Genomic DNA, 19,149 nt, shown 5'->3' with positions numbered 1-19,149 from the left:
CATACAAGACCACTGATAATCTCCCTCTATCTGAGGCTCCACGCAAGATCTCACAACGTGGGGTAAAAATGATCACAAGAACGGTGAGTAAAGATCCCAGAACCACACGGGGGACCTAGTGAATGACCTGCAGAGAGCTGGGACCAAAGTAACAAAGGAACCATCAGTAACACTACGCTGCCAGGGACTCACTGCAGTGCCAGACGTTTCCCCTGCTTAAACCAGTACATGTCCTGGTCCGTCTGAAGTTTGCTAGAGAGCATTTGGATGATGCAGAAGAGGATTTGGAGAATGTTATATGGCCAGATGAAACCAAAATATAACTTTTTGGTAGAAACACAACTTGTTGTGTTTGGAGGAGAAAGAAAGAGTTGCATCCAAAGAACACCAAACCTACTGTGAAGCATGGGGGTGGAAACATCATGCTTTGGGGATGTTTTTCTGCAAAGGGACCAGGATGGCTGATCCGGAACGAATGAATGGGGCCATTGAAGATGAAACGTGGTTGGGTCTTTCAGCATGACAATGACCCCAAACACATCGCCCGGGCAACGAAAGAGAGGCTTCGTAAGAAACATTTCATGGTCCTGGAGTGGCCTAGCCAGTCTCCAGATCTCAACCCCATAGAAAATCTTTGGAGGGAGTTGAAAGTGCGTGTTGCCCAGGGACAGCCCCAAAACATCCCTGCTCTAGAGGAGATCTGCATGGAGGAACGGGCCAAAATACCAGCTACAGTGTGTGAAAACCTTATGAAGACTTACAGAAAATGTTTGACCTCTGTAATTGCCAACAAAGGGTATATAACTAAGTATTAAGATGAACTTTTGTTATTGACCAAATACTTATTTTGCAAATATATTCTTTAAAAAATCAGACAATATGATTTTCTGGAATGTTTTTTCATGCTGTCTCTCATAGTTGAGATATATCTGTGATGAAAATTACAAGCCTCTTTTATCTTTTTAAGTGGGAGAATTTGCACAACTGGTGTCTAAATACTTTTTTGCCCCACTGTATCAGAAATTGCTCATCTGTTCTTGGCACTTTCATGTGCTCGTGGTCTTGTAATGTTGAGATGGTTGGTTTACCTACATGTGCGTGTTTATCATATGTTTCCCACCTTCCTCACAGTTACCATAGCAGTTTAGAACGAATAGCATCTCCAGGGTACGTGCCCACTGAGCAGGACGTGCTGCGGGTTCGAGTGCCCACCACCGGCATCATTGAGTACCCATTTGACCTGGAGAATATTATCTTCAGGTACTGGTGCCATGTGCTGCTGCTGTCACTGGTTGGATTGCTGTAAAACAGCTGAGTAGCCAGTTAGAAGCTGTCGATGCCACTACTTTCACCTCCCCACTGTTGCACAGTAGACTTGGCACTTGCACAGGTCTCTGATGGTATGCTCTCCAAGACCAGCCTCAGGACAAGAGCAGGCCCTAAACGTTCAGTCAAGAACATTTGTCATATCCGTGCAAATGCTTCGTCATCTTGAATCCTCTACTTGAACTGGCAAAAATGTACAACCCTAAAATAAGCTGGGACAGTATTGGAGGTGCTTTTCAATCCAGCTATTGTGACCGCAAAATATTTCATGTTTCTTCCTCTTTGTCAACTATTTGATTTGTTGAGTTCAGAATATATTAAGGCTTGCAAGATGATTTAAACATGACAAGTTGGGGCAGGGGGTAATTTAGAGCTAGTAATGAGTTATATTTCAAACAAGCCATGCCAACAGTGCGACCACATCTCTATTTAACACAGTTTTCCACAGATTGGAAGGTAGTTGCATTTGCCTCTTACAGTAATAGTAATTAAATAATCTAACATATTTGCATTATTTTGGTACATAAATTGCACGAGTGTGGACCTCATCTTGGCATATCATAAGTGATTCTTTGGACACCACTGCATCAATAATTCACATTCATCAATAGCTGATATAACTGCATATAAAGTCTGACTAAAAGGAGCTTTTCAGTCATTACAAAACGGTTTTCCATCTACCAGCATCATCTACTGTACTGTGTCCAGTAGAACTGTCAACTCATCTAGGCACAGAAGCATCTATGATTGACCATCACTCATGGGCAAAGTGTATTGTGGTCAGATGAATCATCATTCCAGATCGATTTTTGAAAAAATTAGCTATATGAGATTCCAATATCACTTCTTTCCTCAAAAAAAAAACACATTTTGCACTAATTATACCTGCATAGAGGAAGAGCACTACAGACACTGGGCTGGACTGCGTGTAGTCCTACCCTCTCCCTGATCAGGGATACATGTCTCCTAATCCTGGTCCTCGGGACCACTGTCCTGTACGTTTTTAAGAGTTTTTCTTATCCAGTACACCCACTTTAGACGACTGGATCAGCACATCAACACATAAATCTAAACTTGCTTTGTGGGAGCTGGAAAATATCTCAAACACGCTGAGCAGTGGGACTCGCTGTTTAAAAACTGAGACTGCTTTAGACAATAAAAGAAGCAAGTTCTGATGACTTTACCAATCTTTTTTCTATTTTATTTACTGAAAGCCTTAAAGGCAAAATGTATGAATGTCTATATTGGAAAAAGAAAAAAGTTGACGGGGAAAACCAAACATCAAATATATTGGGGTCATACTGTTAGGGATACGATAAAAGGTTGATTAAATTACATTTAAGAATCAGTGGGCTTTTTAGTTTTTTTTTTGGTTGCATTTTGCATACCATCACAGTTTTTTCTATTGTTAGGGTTGACAAAAAACCATAAAAACTGAGGATCGTTTTGTCTTTGGGAGATGCCATCACGGATTAACTTGAATTTCTAAGAGAACATCTGAGGGAGTAGTGATATAAAAGGTCACTTAAACCCCTCATAACTCTTGGGAATTGTCTTCTGTGGTTCCGTCTGGACTGATTCACTGGCCTTTGGAGGGGTTGTGCTTTATCTGCCGTTACGCTTCAACCTCTCTTTCCTCCCTCTCTCTTTTCTTTGTTTTTCTTCCTTTCTCTAGCTATCTAAGTGATCTGGATCGTATTGCTGAACCGTCCTATCTACCAACCCAACAGGACGTGCTTAGGGTTCGAATCCCAACAACTGGGATCATAGAATACCCTTTCGACTTGCAAAGCATCATTTTCAGGTAGAAGAAAACCTACTATACTCTGACTTATACTTTAACCTGAAGTTTGTACCATATTCCCTCTTAAATCTTTGTTACCATGCCTAACAACATGTTTAATGTTCCCATTACAGCTTAGAAACCCAGCGTCTCATTTACAACCCTGGTTAACTCCGTTATTTACTGTGTATTAAGAATACATTACATTTGTTTGTAAAATAAATCTTCAATGATTAATGAACAAATTGCAAAACTGATTATCTGATCAGCTTTGACAATAGTTAAAGTTTTAGATGGAAAAACTTCAGTTATGGTTGATTTGGCTAACTGGTTTTATTACGGTTACAAAGGGTGTTGAATTAGAGCTGCTGTGTTGTCAAGAAATATAACAGAAGAGCAACTTGAACATCAATATACAGTGCAAGCAAATGATTATTTACTTTTCTTTGTTGTTGTAACCATAATCAGACTCTATACTACAAGGGGCACATTTGGTTATAAAAGGATAGACAAGTGCTGTCTTGTGAAGCTCCTTGGTTTATTACACACTGCTCACTTTCCTATCATGTTCTGCTACTCCCTAGAAAAAATAATCATCTGTGTTTTTTAAGTACCATAGTGAGCAGAATATAAGAGATCTAAAAGATTTATTCTTTGTTGCCGTTGAATTAATCTAAAAAAGAAAATGTCAGATGGGAGAGCTCATTGTTAAATGCAATATATTGAAATTCAGTGCCCAGACATTTTTACAACATTTTTCTTAATGGCTTACCTGTGTAGCCCTGAGACACAGGCTGCAGGAGGTGGCACAAACTGTTTTAAGACCAGCCACTAATCTATGAACAGCTTCCCTTCCTCCTCCTTGAAAAAATATGAGGACATGAAGATGGACCCAAGGAACAAGAGTGATTACAGAAAAGTGCAAATCGATAGGAAGCCATCATGTCAGCACCCTCCTACGCTTGGCAGAGCTAGAAATAACTCCGCTTGAAATGGAGCTGTGCTGAAGAGGTTCCCATCAGCCCTCTGCAGCTAGTTGTTAGACTCTCCTCTGCCTGACTGGGCTGCTGATGGTTGGGCTGTGCAATTAATCAAATGTAAATCGTGATTACAATTTTGGCTCTCAACAATTTATAAAAATTGTGGAATCAAGGAACATTTATTTTCCACATGTTCAGTCTTGTGTTCTCTATGACAACCTAAACTCATGCCGCAAATATTCCGCCTATACACATTTGCTCCTAATAATACGGCAACATGTTGAATACATGTTTAGGACCTTTGAAAGCATTTCAAAATAGCAATTAAAAACATAACAAATAAATAAATAAATGAAGTTCAGTGAATGTAAATTGATTCCAATAAATAAACAGGATTTCAATATTAGCTAGAACAATAATTCAAATTTGTTCCGTAATGGAGCGACCCAAACTGATGGCGGACCCCTGAGCACTGAGTGATGTCAGTGTTATGACTGAGCTCTCAGGTTGGTTATTGTTAAAAATATGTTTCCACATTCTTGTGATAAATATGAATCGGACTTGATGCATAATGAGGTGTTGAAGGTGGACAGACACTCCACATGTGGGACTAGACTCCCTCTGTTCAGTTGACTGGGACGCAGCAACAAGGAAGCCTTTCACAGGCAAACTTCTCCAGAAGGCTTGCTTCCCTCTCCTGTAATTGGTTTTGATGTCACAGAAAATGTAATTTAATTTGGTTTATGCAACATTGGAGAGCTTATGGAACTAAGTAGGTCACTCATCCTTGCTAGAGGGGGAAAAGCATATGATAGGAAGGAGTTTTTTATTTTATTGTATTTTATTTTTATTTTGGTCAACACCATCCCTTCACTTGAATCCATGATTTGATCTTATTGGTCATATCAAATGTTAGTTTGAACTTTTGATGAGACTTAAGCTGAAACAGCTTAGAGGAGGAAACATAATTATACCATTTTATTTATATAGCATCTATTACAATGCAAGTTGTCTCTAGGGGCTTTCCAGAGACCCAGAACATGACCCCAGAGCAATTATTACATAAACAACGGCAGGTAGAAACTCCCCTAGTGGGAGAAAACCTTTAAGTCAAACGGTGGCAAGAAAAACTCCCCTTTAGGGGGGAAGAAATCTAAGCAGGACCTGGATCATAAGGGGGTTCCCTCCTGTTGAGGGCCAGCTGGGCAGAGCAGGAAAAGAGAGACTAGACGTAGAGAATGAAGAGAGAGGGAGAGAGGAAAGGGCACGGACACAATGGTTAGTTGATGCACTAGGGACAACTATATAAACAGATTTAAACAGCACACACTGAGGTGGTTGGGGGGGTGGGACTGCAGGTCGGGATGTCAGTAGGTATCCAACAGAGACATCTATACAGACAGGTGGAAGCAGCACTGGGATGGTCAGAGGTGGGACTGCAGGGCAGCATGCAGCTCCTGAAGCTCTGGCCTGCAAACATGTACAGAAGAGAAAAAGAGGGGGCAGACCAACAGAACAACCTACAAGAACAATGGAGTAATAACAACAATTATTGTTGTGATAATATTTCTAATTAATAATGGAGGGTTGATCTGATGAAAGGAAAGAGAAGGAGGGGTGAGAGGCAGCACTCAGTGGATCATGTTGGTGTCCCCCTGCAGCGTAGGCCTGTAGCAGCATAGCTATGACGAAGCAATGTTTAAGATGAGCTGCTCTAGTCTTGTCCTGTAGCTGCAGCTTGTTATTGGTGACTGCTTGATAGTTGAACAGATTAACAGCCTGATTTATTTTGTTTCTCATATTTCTCTTTCTGGTTTCATCTGAGAAGATGATGCATGAAAACAAAAAAGATTGAGATTAAAGGGGACCTATTATGGCATTTAATGTATATTTTAAACAGGCCTTGAATGTCTTAAAAACAATCAAAAGCTTGTTTTTTTCTACATAAATCAGAAATTCAACCTCTGGGCCATGTCTTCATTTTTACCGCTTCTAACCTCAAAGCCTCTGGGCAGAAGAGCAGCGGCTGCGTACACTATTAAATCGACGCGTACCCTACGCCGTAGGCTCTGCGTTGGTGTAACGCGGAACCATAAATCAGCCTTCAGTTCCCTGAAGAGGGAACGGGTCACCTCGTCTTCACACTAATTCACACAGGAAGATTTAATTGAATTCTAAACAGGTACACCACAGTTATTTACTCAGATTCCTCATCATTTCATTTCTTATGTTACAAGACAGATGAATCATGTTAACTGTAAAGAAATCACAACACTGAATGTTCGCAAATGGCAACTTTATTGTTAAAAAAAATTAAATAACATAAGTTGTATAAAAATAACATGTATGCACTATTGCTGGCTCAAGGAAGGACAGTGCATCTTCTGAAGGTGTCGTTGAACAGCTCAGGTGCATTGCTTGGAAGATCTGAAACCATAAACAGAAGAAAAATGTATTACTAATAGAGCTCCGGTGTTACCTAACGAGTGAGTGTCTCCGTTAGGTAACACTGGAGCACCGGAGCTGCTCACCGGTCCGGTCCGGTTAGCAGCCCCGGTGCTCCGGAGCTAAGCTAAATACTTAGCCCATGCAGAGATCATACTTGTAAACAAATATAGATAACATAAAAAATTAACGTCACTTTCCGCTGACTCGTGTGCAGTTGCCGGGTCCGTACTGTTGGTACTGATCCTTTTATGAGGGTAAAGGCTGAGTTATGGTTTTGCGTCAAAATGATGCTGTGCCTACGGTGTAGGGTACGCGTCGACGCGTAACACACGCCGTCACTGACGCCGTCACTGACGTGCACCTCCCAAAAATTGTAACCACGCGCAAGACGGAGAGGGCTGTGATTGGTTCGCTTGGAAGCAACGCATTTCCGGTTTCCGGTTTGAAGCGGTCGTGAACTTTCAGCGCTCTTTTCTTCGTGTATGTGTGATTTTTTTTTTTTTTTTTTTTTTAATTTTGTTTTTGCACAATAGTTGTCCTTATCTCTTTGATTCCCTGTGACCGGAGAAAGTCGGATAAACCATTCAGGAAAAGATCGCGACCTAGCGCCGCACCGCACCGCGGTTGAAATGGACTGACGGAGAAGTCCGAAGGGTTCACAATGGCGTCACGGCGACGGCGTGTGCACGGCGTCGATTTGATGCAGAACCATAATTCAGGCTTAAGTGTCGATGCAAAACTTAAATTTTTACTGTCCTTCGTTGTTGAAACAGCCACCGCTTCAGAACAATGGCGGAGCTCTGGCCGGCAGAGTTAGTTGTGGGCGTGGTTTCACGCAGCGGAGGCCGACGAGGCGTGGTTTGCATTTTGCTTACGCAAATCTGAACGGCTCGTAAAAGTCACATGACACTGGATGGCTCATCCGGGCGGCTGTACAGACACTGCAGAATTTGGTTGCTTTCTTCCTTCTCTGTGTTGGCAGGCTGGGGGGAGACCACTTTATATATGTTAAAGCCAGAAAAAGCTTGTTTTTCATAATAGGTCCCCTTTAAAACATGAAATATGGACCTATGATCCAGGTCTGCATCCTCGGGATCAAACCCACAATAGTCCTTTTATTGCGAATGTCTCCCGTGTCTTTACACTCTGACGTGTTTCTTCCTGATCTCTAAGTTCTTCTATATTTTCTTTCTTGTTGTTCTCCTGCAGCCTCTCTATTGCTTCTCATTTCATGTGCATGTATTGGCCTATCAGCATTTCTAATCAGGGAAATATTTGCTTTGAGACTCTATTTATATCCCCTGTGTTTGCTATCTTTCATCTGTTTGGCTCTTTACACTTCGTTGTATTTATTAAACTTTTTCTGTGTGAAGTTTGCATTAAATGTAGTCCACACTTGCATGTCTTATTTTCTCTGTTTGTATGGAGCAAATGGGATGTTTGACTAGAGCTCTGCAAAATTAATTAGATTGTGGTTGCCAGTTAAAACAAATAACAGTTCTTAAAATCACACCCCTGTCCTTAAATTACCCAAATTATGTTCTTTCAAGTCACTCACCAGTTTTCACATTGTGGTTGTCTTTTTTTATAATAAAAAAAAAACTGCAATAACATTATTAGATTTAATTGTATTATTTGGGTTTCTTTGATTCAAATGTTATTTGATAGACACTTCAGTAACATTTCATCTGAGTATGGGATGTAAATGCATGCTTAACCAGTCCTTTTTCATATTTAAATGGAGTTTTTAAGACTCAATTTAGAACCAACTGTAATTTATTTTCTTTTGTCTGATTATCTGTAAACGCTATCTAATCACATGGCACTCCTAATAGGATGGTGGATGTGGGAGGTCAGAGGTCAGAGAGGAGGAAGTGGATCCACTGCTTTGAGAATGTCACCTCCATCATGTTCCTGGTGGCGCTCAGCGAGTACGACCAAGTCCTGGTTGAGTCGGACAACGAGGTGAGACGGGATTCCTGGAGTTTTATTTGAACATTTTGAAGCTGTGTAGTCTAAATTAAGATTACCTTTATTGGAAATTTTATCAGTATTTTATGATTTTTGTTGCTCAGATTCTGTAAACATTTTTCACAATAATTTAGTAATTTTGTATAATGTTACAGACATTTAGAAAAATAGAGCAATAGGAACCCAAATGCACACTTCTATCTTGGGAAAGCATTTGGCAGAAGTCGGGAAGAAAATGGATAGATACAAGAAGAGACTAGAATTAGAACTGGAGTAGTCAAACGTTTAATTTGAATAGTAGAGAATCTGCTGAAAGATGTATAAATAAAAACAGAGCAACATAGATTTGATGATTTGCAATGTTGTTACATAGCAGCTTGGAGAGAATGAAGAGATGCTCAGAGAATCCCTCAACATAAAGATTTTGAGCCACATCTTAAAGCAGCACAAAGGAACTTTTGTAACTCTTATCTAGGAGGTTAAGTCACTTTAACCACACTGTCGAAGATTTACTGGTTTTCTCTTTTGCTGAATGATACGCAGTTTTCACAAGAGAGGCCCAGGACGGGGATCTAAAGTTACTTTTAGTGGATTTTGTGGATGGATGCTTCAAAAATAGTAAGCCAATAGTAATAGTAAGCCAATAGGTGTGAAGTCCCTGTTTTTTTTCTAATTCTATAAGCCATCCTGTTAATGTGCTTGTCATCTTCAGCTTCTTTTTCTGCAATGGATTGACTCCAGAATTTGCCTGGGTTTCATTTTATATTTTATTATTTTAATATACATTGTATATTATTTATATATATATATATATATATATATATATATATATATATATATATATATATATATATATATATATATAATTTATTTTTTTTATTATTTTTATCTCCAGATTTTTCCCCATTGTTATCACCCAGTGCTCCTATCTAAGTCAATCCTGGGCACTGCTCACCTTCTCCCAACCCTGGGAGGCCCTGCACTGAGCTCAGGTCTCCTCCTTAACCTGAGGAGTGAGCAGGCCGCTTCTTTTCACCCAACAGGGTGGGGCTTCTCTGGCCGGACGTAGCGCGTGGAAGGATCACGTTATTCCTGCCAGATCCTCCCCACCCGCTTGGGCGCCCCGGCTGGCCAGAGGGGGCATGTGTAGCCCAGGACTGTGTGCATATTTTTGTGAGGGTAGCTCACATTAGCTACCCAAGGGAACACGGGGAGAACATGCAAACTCCACACAGAAAGGCCCTTTCGCCAACCCCACCCAGGGTGTGGGTGCTGAGGACATGAGGGATTTGTTATCCTTTCTTGTCTCCCTATGTTAGTAAAACACAAATGTCTCTCCCTGAATTTTCTATAATTTTTTTTTTTGGGGGAAATTATTAACTACATTATGGTACGAGGAAGCAGAACAGCTGAATAAGTTATATTCTTATAGACCTATATGTTGTTTTAGCATCTTCTTAGAGGAACTCTTGCTGACTTATGGAGTCAGAGTAATGTTGAAAAGTTCAGTATGCTGAATCTCTAACTTTGGCTGCAGATAACAGCAAAAATTATGCAGGTGTTTGGATGTAGTATACCATTTTTTTTTTCGTTTAAAGAAGTTGTATATATTGAAGGCTAAACCTTCATGGTCTGCACCTGTTTTCACCTCGTGCTTTATTTGTAAGAACATCTTAAAGAATGTAGTTTTTGTTGACTGGGAGATTGGCAGGAAACTACAGGTTTGATCAGCACGGAGCCCATAGTGTTCTTTGACTATCCAAAAACGCTTCATGTGATTTAAATTTTTTTGGTAATATTTCTCTGGCACTGAATCAAATTTAAAGTGAATCTGATTATTGTCATAAGTGTACTATTCTGTGTCCCTGAGGCCTGAAAGTAGAGATCCAACATGCATGTTTTACAAGTTCCTGTAGACGTCCGTAAAACGAAACTTGATTTCCTGGCAAATCTCGATCACGTAGCAGGTTAAACTCTGCAAAACACTGCTGATAAGAGTGCTATTGGACTCTCATCTTCACTGGGATTTAGTTTTTCTTCTTTGGCTCCCTGAAGCTCTAGACACCACTTTATTCATGAAGATCATCTATGTGCTTCATGACTTTTTAGGTCCCTGAGCTTGCACATAGCTGTTGTACAGAGTGAACATGTCAGTTTGGTAGTTCATTTAATCCAAGTACATCAAATGTTTGAACAGCTTAACTGGCTGCAATTTAACTGCATTCTTTCAAAGGAAGAAAAAAAGGATTTCCCACAATTTCATTAAATGTACAAACACTTTTCCATGTGATAGCTAATGTAACTCTGTGTAAGAAAATAGCTTGCAGCATTTTATTGTGTCCAACACGAAAGCATCATCTTGGATATCCCCGGTGTTCTTTGTTCCCCCCCTTTGGGGACAGAAACCCAATTTTGGGAACGAATGTTCTAGACTTCCCACATATTTTCTCACCTTAATTGTTAATTTGTTGGTAAATCTCTTAATGCCAACTGAACGCAAGTCATCCATCATGTTGCTCCCTCGGCCATCCAAGAAGAATTATAACTAATAAAGCTAATGTGATCAGCCCCTGCATGCCCTCTGCTCCTTCAGACAAAAACGTCTTTGTCTTGCCTGGTCATATGACTAGCTTTCATAAACCAGACACAGTTGCCAGTTTGACTGAGTCACTACATCTGCCGTACAGCTCTGTGGTCAAGAGTTTATCGGGCTGCACATTGATCCCCTCTGGCTATGCTCTTTTTACTTTGTCAGCTCTCGCTCTGCTCTGGGTGGAGTCTCGCTGAGCAGGACAGGGGTTCAGGCTCCACATCCTGTGGCGATGATAGGGTCTTTAACCCTATGGACCAGGAAGAGCCTGATGAGATATTTACAACATAGAAATACATCAGGTCTCAATGGGTTCACATATAGGGAGTTGCTGAACTGTGGCTGTAAGCTGTAAAGAGATAGGGAAAAGATATTTCACAGCAGCTTTTGGTTGTTTAGTTTAGAGCTTCAGTGGCTGCTTTCAATTACGACAGTTTTAGTTGTTAAAATATCAAATAAAACGAGTAAACAGTAAACTTCTCTGACATTGAAATTTATTTTTTTGCTTATTGTCACACTTTTTTCTTAAAAAAAGAAATTAAAATAATTAAAATAAAAACTTTTTTTAAGCAAATACAAATATACATACAATCTTTACAGAAATTTCTTGTTTTGGATTCAGTGTATCAGACAGAAGGTTTGTCATAAACCTTTAAAACCTTGGGTTTGTGCTCTGTCTTTATGCAAGCTCAAACACTGGTGTACTTGTTGTGGTCTGCCTCTACATTATCTCCAGACCTACATCAGTCAGACACTCGCTGGAAGTTATCGTCTTTGCTCCCAAGACTGATTCATTTAAACCATCCCTAAAGCCTGTACTGACTTGGAGAAAAGGCCACAGAACTATGTGCCTTCCTGTGATGGGGATCACCCCTGAAACAAGCTTAATCCCAGTGAGCGGGATTTATGAAGCAGTATTTTAGGCTCTCGACTCTGGTGCATCTGATTTGTTGTAATACAAACATAATGTGTGTTTTGAGTAAGCTGTGTGTCCTGCTGCTGCCTGACGAGGCTAGGATGCTTTCATTATAGATTTTAAATCTCCCAGGTTTTATTTTTTTCTGGTTAGATTAAAAACAAAGCTTTTATTTAATAATCACAATCAGTGTTGGTTAAATTTGAGTAATCATTAACTGGATATGTTTTTTCTTCTTCTTCATATATCCATTTCTTATCCATGTTCCCTTGTTAGAATCGTATGGAGGAGAGTAAAGCTCTATTCAGGACCATCATAACATATCCCTGGTTCCAAAACTCCTCTGTAATCCTGTTCCTCAACAAGAAGGACCTGTTGGAGGAGAAGATCATGTACTCTCACCTGGTTGACTATTTCCCAGAGTTTGACGGTATGATTACATTTGACCTCTGTTTTAATTCTTGATCATGATAAATTATGATGCAACCATTGATATTGTCATTTATCTTTTTGTGAAAATCAAATTTGATGGACAGTGTTCAAGCAGGGACAGGGACTGCACTCAAAAGTGTCCTCACTTTGCCCCCTCCTTTTTTTTAAACTTGAACAAGGCACCTTTTGGTGCATTTTTACTTGACAGTGACACCTTGTGGTTGTAATGCTGCACTAGAGGACAAACATAAATGAAACCAACGCTGGTAACATTGTCCTGAAACACAATCTGATAAGTGCTGACCATAAATCATATGTGAATTAACGTAAAGAATGGAATTGTGGTTTTGTGTCCAGGTCCACAGCGGGATGCTCAGGCAGGTCGGGAGTTCATCCTGAAGATGTTTGTGGACTTGAACCCAGACAGTGACAAGATAATCTACTCACATTTCACGTGCGCCACCGACACGGAAAACATCCGCTTCGTCTTTGCAGCTGTCAAAGACACAATCCTGCAGCTTAACCTCAAAGAATACAACCTGGTGTGATGGAGAGAGCAGGCAACACACCAGCAGCACCCCTCCTCACATACACAGTGCAGAGTTCACTTCCAGAGACTTAACATCTGCATGAAACACACTGCTGCTCAAAGAGACGAGCATCGCTTCATACTTTACTAGAGCAACACTATCCATCTTCTGCCCTTTCTTTCCCAGCAGATCCTCTATTTGTTGGTTTGTAAAGAATAATTTACTAAGCAGAGCCACACATAAAAACATGAAACACATTTAAATATAAAACTCTCATTTGTCCTTCTCTCTTCAGAGGTTTTATTTGGATCTGGTGCTCCGCTTTTGCCCCCCCCCTCCCCCCTTCTACACTATGTTATCACATGTTTTTGTGTGTTTGAGGGCCTTCTCTGGGAAGAGCAAGCTTTTAAGGACAAAGGGCTGTCTCCCATACTTATGTGACCTGTGCATGCTATAGAGCGCAGCATGCAGTTCAGAGGCCAGGCTGTAGACCCCTGGACTCATCTGCAGAGGGTAACCATACAAATATACAGTATATCGTCAGGCAGTGATGAGGTGCAGTGAGGTACAATGTTTTTTTTTTCCCCTAAAACAAATCCTTCCACAAATCGGAGCACAGGAGCTCTAAAGAATGTAAATACAATTTTCATGCTGCCCACACACAGAGAGAGAGAGAGAGAGCTCATAAGGATGACTAAATGTTCTGTTTTCTCTTTGGATACTTTCAGCAAGGTTAACTTCTCGGTTACATTATTGCTGCTATTTGTGATCTGTTAAACCTGAATTGAAGAAGATTATTCAAGGAGTGTAAAGACAACTTCACATGGTGTTTCTTAGACTGGCCCTCATTTAAATACGTGAATATGCATTGTGAAGAAAATTGAAGCGTTAACACTACCAGTATTCATACTCTACAATGTATCACATTGCCAAATCAAATCTGCTTGTGTATCTTCTGTAAATACAGTTCTGTTGCCAGTATCATCCTTGAAGTGGTTCAGATTTGAATAATGAAAATTAATGTTGAATCATTCAGATGTCGATGGCATAATTACTCACTTTATGTGGCATTTCTATATGTCGACAGTTGTCTGAATCACGCGTGTAATAGTACTGTGATTTTATTTTTTTTCCCTCCCCCTTTGGTGGTGACAATAACTTTCCTGTGCACAAGGTGTGATTGATTCCAGATTAGTACCGTGCAGTAGCCCGCTGTAGATGAAATAATGCTTTTGCGCTGCCACTTTAAGCTTCAGTCAAAAGTTGGTTGTGATCATCCATACAGCTTCTCTCTACAGTCGCTTTTATTTCACCGTATTATCAGCCAACATTTGATAAATGGTCAGATAGCAGGCAAAATAGGTCTTTTTATATGTTGAATTTATCAGTCAGATCTATGTGTTGTTCCAATAAATGAGACCTCCGCCCTCATTTCAGCTCAACTTTTCCAACTTCTGAGATGGGAGATTTTATACTGCTGTAAAATATCAGAACTATTTTATTGACAAGTGTTCTATCTTTATAATGATACTTCATATATTTAGTTGTTGCAGCTCTGTTTTGATGTACTTGACAAAGGAAATTTGTTTCCGTGTCAGATTTGTGCTTTATGCAAATAGGAAAATGAAAACAGACAAAAATACTTGGTGGTTTAATATTACATGTTTAAGAATGCTTGCATTTGTTTTTAAGGATATGCATTACCAATCCCATATCGTGCTTCTTGCCTGACAGCTGTTTAGATATTTCATTAACCTGAGAGTTGAGTGAATGATATTTTTGTCTTCACAGTGTAATTCAGGTAAGTTTTCATAACTCTTTCATCACAAGGGCTACTTCTAGCAGCTTCGGTAGAAATGAAAGGACTCTGGTTGGCATAGAGCAACAGGTGCAATTACTTGGGGGTAGGGTTTGCGTCGACATTCTGTTCAGGGTAATGTCTGCAGGTTTCACTGAGGGAGGTGGGGGGGATGCAGCAGTCCACATTGGCCAACATGACATTCCTTTGTGAGCTATTTTGTTTTTGCCTTTTAGATGAGAAGAAAGGCCAATGTTCAAAGAAAAGGGTCTTCCCAAGATGCCGTTGCACATTTAGTGACACTAGCTTTTGCACCCTACCACCCTCTTGCTCTTCTGATGAATTTCTTGGCTTGATTATATTTTCCAATTTGTGCACATTTGCCTCATCGTCTGTAGTGTTTGACTTTGGTACTGGCTGTGGTCTGAGTCATGAGAGAAGGAAGTACTGGCACGGTCAGGTTAAACATCTGGGTGGTGATCTGTACACATCATGCAGCTCTTTTTCTTTTGTATTTGTATTTTACATTTCAAATTCACTGCAGGGGATCTGCATGATGTGCTCAGTTTTGGGGGATTGGTCAGCCTTGATTTCAGTTGCACGTAGCCAGGGAAAGTAAGTGCAACCTGCACGCTTATATTGCAGATGTGCACATTGTTGACAAAGCCATGACGTTTTCGCTCTCTGCATACTGAAACATTTGATGAAGGAGAGAGACATATTTCTGCAGAATGCCACATTTTTTGAGTGACTTGACACTGAAGATGTTGCAGATTTGTTTTGTTTAGACTTAAACAAGTAGTTGTTTTTGGCCGTGATCATGTTTCCAGCTTGTTATGTCAAGGGTTTTATCTTTGGTGTTTCAGCTTACATTTAAATGCCTTCTTCGTTTAGTTTGTCCCTTATGATGCTTTTCACACTCGCTAGCAAGTTAATTTTGTGGATGCTACAGTTGTGAATTTTCATGTGTACGTTAATAAACTGACAGACTTGAGCTTTGTTTAGAAAAGAAAATGACGTTGTGCTGCACTACAGAAATGACACAGTAATGTCTGTGGTTGTAAAATTATCCGCTTGGCTTTCAGGAAGCACATCGTGTTCTGCCAAATTATGGCTTACCACCTTATTGACATTTGTGTGGCCTCTAAACAATGAATTTTCTTAAAGATAAAGTGATGGTCCGGCCATTTGACTTGAGTGGACTTCTGTGAGTATGCCAAGTTAAACAGTGAATGGTGTCCAGGTGTTGATTCTTTAAAAAAACAAGTGACATCAGTTTTCACTTTCTGACAATACGTCAATAGGTTTACACCTTGTCTTAACACAGAGCTGCCGACATAAGTCGCGCGGCTACACCTTCAGTAATTAGAGCTATCAGTAGAGCTGGGTCAGTGATTTTAAATCTTTTCCATTGATTTCTGCTGTGTTTGCTCTGTACTACATATATAATGCATTTTAAAGGTTTGTACAACTTTCCAGTACAAAACACTGTGCAGAGCAAAAAAATAGTCTGCCAGCAGTGAAGACCCAGCGGTGTCCCAGCTTGACCCCGTGCTCATTTTACTGCAGGAGAAGCCTCATTGTCAATGTATTTACAAAATCACTTTGATGGTAGGAGCAACAAGTTAAGAGGTGAATGAATATGCTCGCATCTATGTTCACCCCCTTCCCCCTCCCCCCCACACACACACTTTTTTTCTAAATGTATATAATTGGACTGTGGATTGGATTGGTGGATCGGCGGCACTGAAACTGCACCACTGCAATGGGCTTGCGTTCTTGCAATGTAGCGATCCATTCAAGTGTTGTTGGTACTCTGAGGTGTGTGTACACTACTGCTTAAGCTTGAGATCCATCCTGGTGAGAGGAATGGACATGCAGTGATTATTAAAAGCTATCTCTGGTTCTTGTTTTTTTTTTTTTTTTTTAATTATTTGTAAGGTTGACACATCTTTACACATGTATTTAGGAACACTTAAGATGACAGACCTTTTTTTTTTAAAGAAGAAAAGAGTTGAGCTTTGTGTAGTGGTGTACAAATTGAAAGTAATGTTTTTTTTGTTTGATTTCTCTCACTCTTTTTCTTTTTTAAGTATACCAAATGTAAATTCTGTACAATGAGTGTGCCAATCCCCTTTCTTTCTTTGTAAATCCAGACTCTTGATAAGTGCCAATGTTGTGAAAAATCAGAGGACCATGGAGTTGTATGGTCTTGTTTTTAAAAGAAACACTAACTATGGGATTAATTGACAAAAAAGACAATTTTATTCTGTATTTAAGATTAATGATAAACTGCTGTTTTAAAGTGTCATTTTGATTGCATGATTGCCAGGAAAGGGAGGGAATGGGTGGGTGAGATACCTATTCATGCAACGCCCTCCAGAGAGGGGTCCTAATGGTTATGATTTACAGTATTTTAGCCATACTTCTTTTTGTATGTTTCATTTCAACCACTGTTGCCTGAACCTCATTCAAACATGAAATGATTTTTACATAGCCTTCTCCTTTAAATGTTTTGAATTGGAATAAAAACGTTCCTATACTCTTCTTCTGTGTCCTTGTACATTTCCTCTGGGTTGTAAAAGCATTTTTCTATCACACTGGCAGGATTTTGAACTTTTGCACATGGCCCATTTCTTTCAGTTTGAAGAGTATTTCTTTTTGTAATTTGGATTTTTGATATGCAATACAGAAGCTATACACTACAGATGTGCAATATAAAGGCACAAAACTTGTAAAAACAACATTTAAAGATGGATGCATAGAAAGTGAAAGGGTGGGACTGGCCAGGCTATGTACATGACACTGGTTGAGTTCACCTAACCAGCTACTGGGAATGCGGATGTTGAGATCAGTCGAGATAGTGATTGTTTTCCTTACAAATAAAGATGGGAACAGGTTTAGTCTTTACTGATTGAAATGCTCATGATGCAGGGTGACATTTACAGAGAAAGAACTTCAGTTGTAAAGCCACATCGATGACAAATTACATTTATTTCATTTATTGATAACTTCCATACATATCAAAACCATTGTATCGAGCATAAAAACATTAACACTAGTATGAATCTATGTATCTATATACTAAGATATACATACAGATATACACACACATTTTGAACATATATAATCCCTTGTAAATACATTAATATAAATGAATCTATTTTAACTGAATGTACAAAATAAATACATTTATGAAATAAATCTATCCCTAATGTGCGCAAACCTATACATACATACAGTACATATGGGTGCATGCATAACAATACACACCACATGTGAATTCTGTTTAACATGTCTGAAAAGGGGTAGGAAGGAAGGAAAAAGAAATATAAAAATGAACAATTACTACTTGGTAAAATGGCTATGGTAAAATTCAGAATGGGCATATATATATATATATATATATATATATATATATATATGCCCAATTGTTGATTATGTTGATTTCATATTGTGTTAATATGAAAAACATGCAATAGGTTGTAACTTTAGTTTTTATAGTTGTAATACAACAGCATGGATAATTTGAATTGGATCTCTTTTTACTCAGTTTGACCCATTAATTATTACTATAATTTAATGTACATGGAACTCGGGTTTTAATATGCATAATGCCTTTAAGAGTTTTCAGTGAACTATGTATAACATCACAATATATCGCAAAATTTGGATATCGTATCATACTGTGACGTCCTTTGCAATACCCACCCCTAATAGGTACGTGTGTGTGTATATATATATATATATATATATATATATATATATATATATATATATATATTTATGTTTGTGTGTGTGTGTGTGTCTATATAAATATATGTATGTGAATATAGGGCCTGCACTGAAAACTAAATCGATCTTCAAGGACTACTACTGTTAAAATGTAGGAGAAATAAACATATTTACAGCCATATTTCCATGTTTAATAGTTATCCATGTTCTGTTAGCACATCCTGATCCACCGTCACTGTAGCAGGCTGTAAATGTGTTTATTCTTGCTGAAGTTTGACATTTTAACATGTGACTTAACGGATAATGACTCTCTTTTTTTTTTTTTTTTTTTTTTTTTTTAACCTTGTCTGCACACATATTATTGATTGATACCATGACGGTAGAAACCAAAAGTGTATATATGTGCATTATTACTATATGTAATATATACATATATATACGCACACATATGCGTACACATACATAAATATACACATACAAACCCAGTGTTTTTTTTTTTTTTTTTTTTTTTTTTTTTTTTGGGGGGGGGGAGAGGGTGGGGGGGGGGGGGGTGACGACATCCACTGCCAATCCAGGAAGCAGGAACACACGGAGACACACGTCAAGCACTGGAAATCTGCAACAAAAAACCACAAACAAA

The 19,149-nt window shown here is 39.2% G+C and overlaps 1 protein-coding gene across 1 annotated transcript in view; it reads left to right on the top strand.

Moving 5' to 3' along the window:
* Window positions 1–17,321, top strand: part of LOC133458368 (guanine nucleotide-binding protein G(q) subunit alpha-like) — a 43,729-nt gene extending 26,408 nt beyond the window's left edge. Inside the window, exons 4-7 of the mRNA XM_061738178.1 lie at window positions 3,002–3,130; window positions 8,373–8,502; window positions 12,291–12,444; window positions 12,804–17,321. Of these exons, the coding sequence (XP_061594162.1) occupies window positions 3,002–3,130; window positions 8,373–8,502; window positions 12,291–12,444; window positions 12,804–12,994 (604 nt within the window). The 3' untranslated portion in view covers window positions 12,995–17,321. The remainder of the gene's footprint in view (window positions 1–3,001; window positions 3,131–8,372; window positions 8,503–12,290; window positions 12,445–12,803) is intronic.
* The last annotated feature ends 1,828 nt before the right edge of the window (window positions 17,322–19,149 follow it).

Source organism: Cololabis saira, chromosome 13 (genome assembly GCF_033807715.1).
Source record: "Cololabis saira isolate AMF1-May2022 chromosome 13, fColSai1.1, whole genome shotgun sequence".
Taxonomy (NCBI): Eukaryota; Metazoa; Chordata; class Actinopteri; order Beloniformes; family Belonidae; genus Cololabis; species Cololabis saira.
The sequence above is the reverse complement of the archived record's forward strand: the minus strand, read 5'-3'. Positions and strand labels throughout refer to the sequence as shown.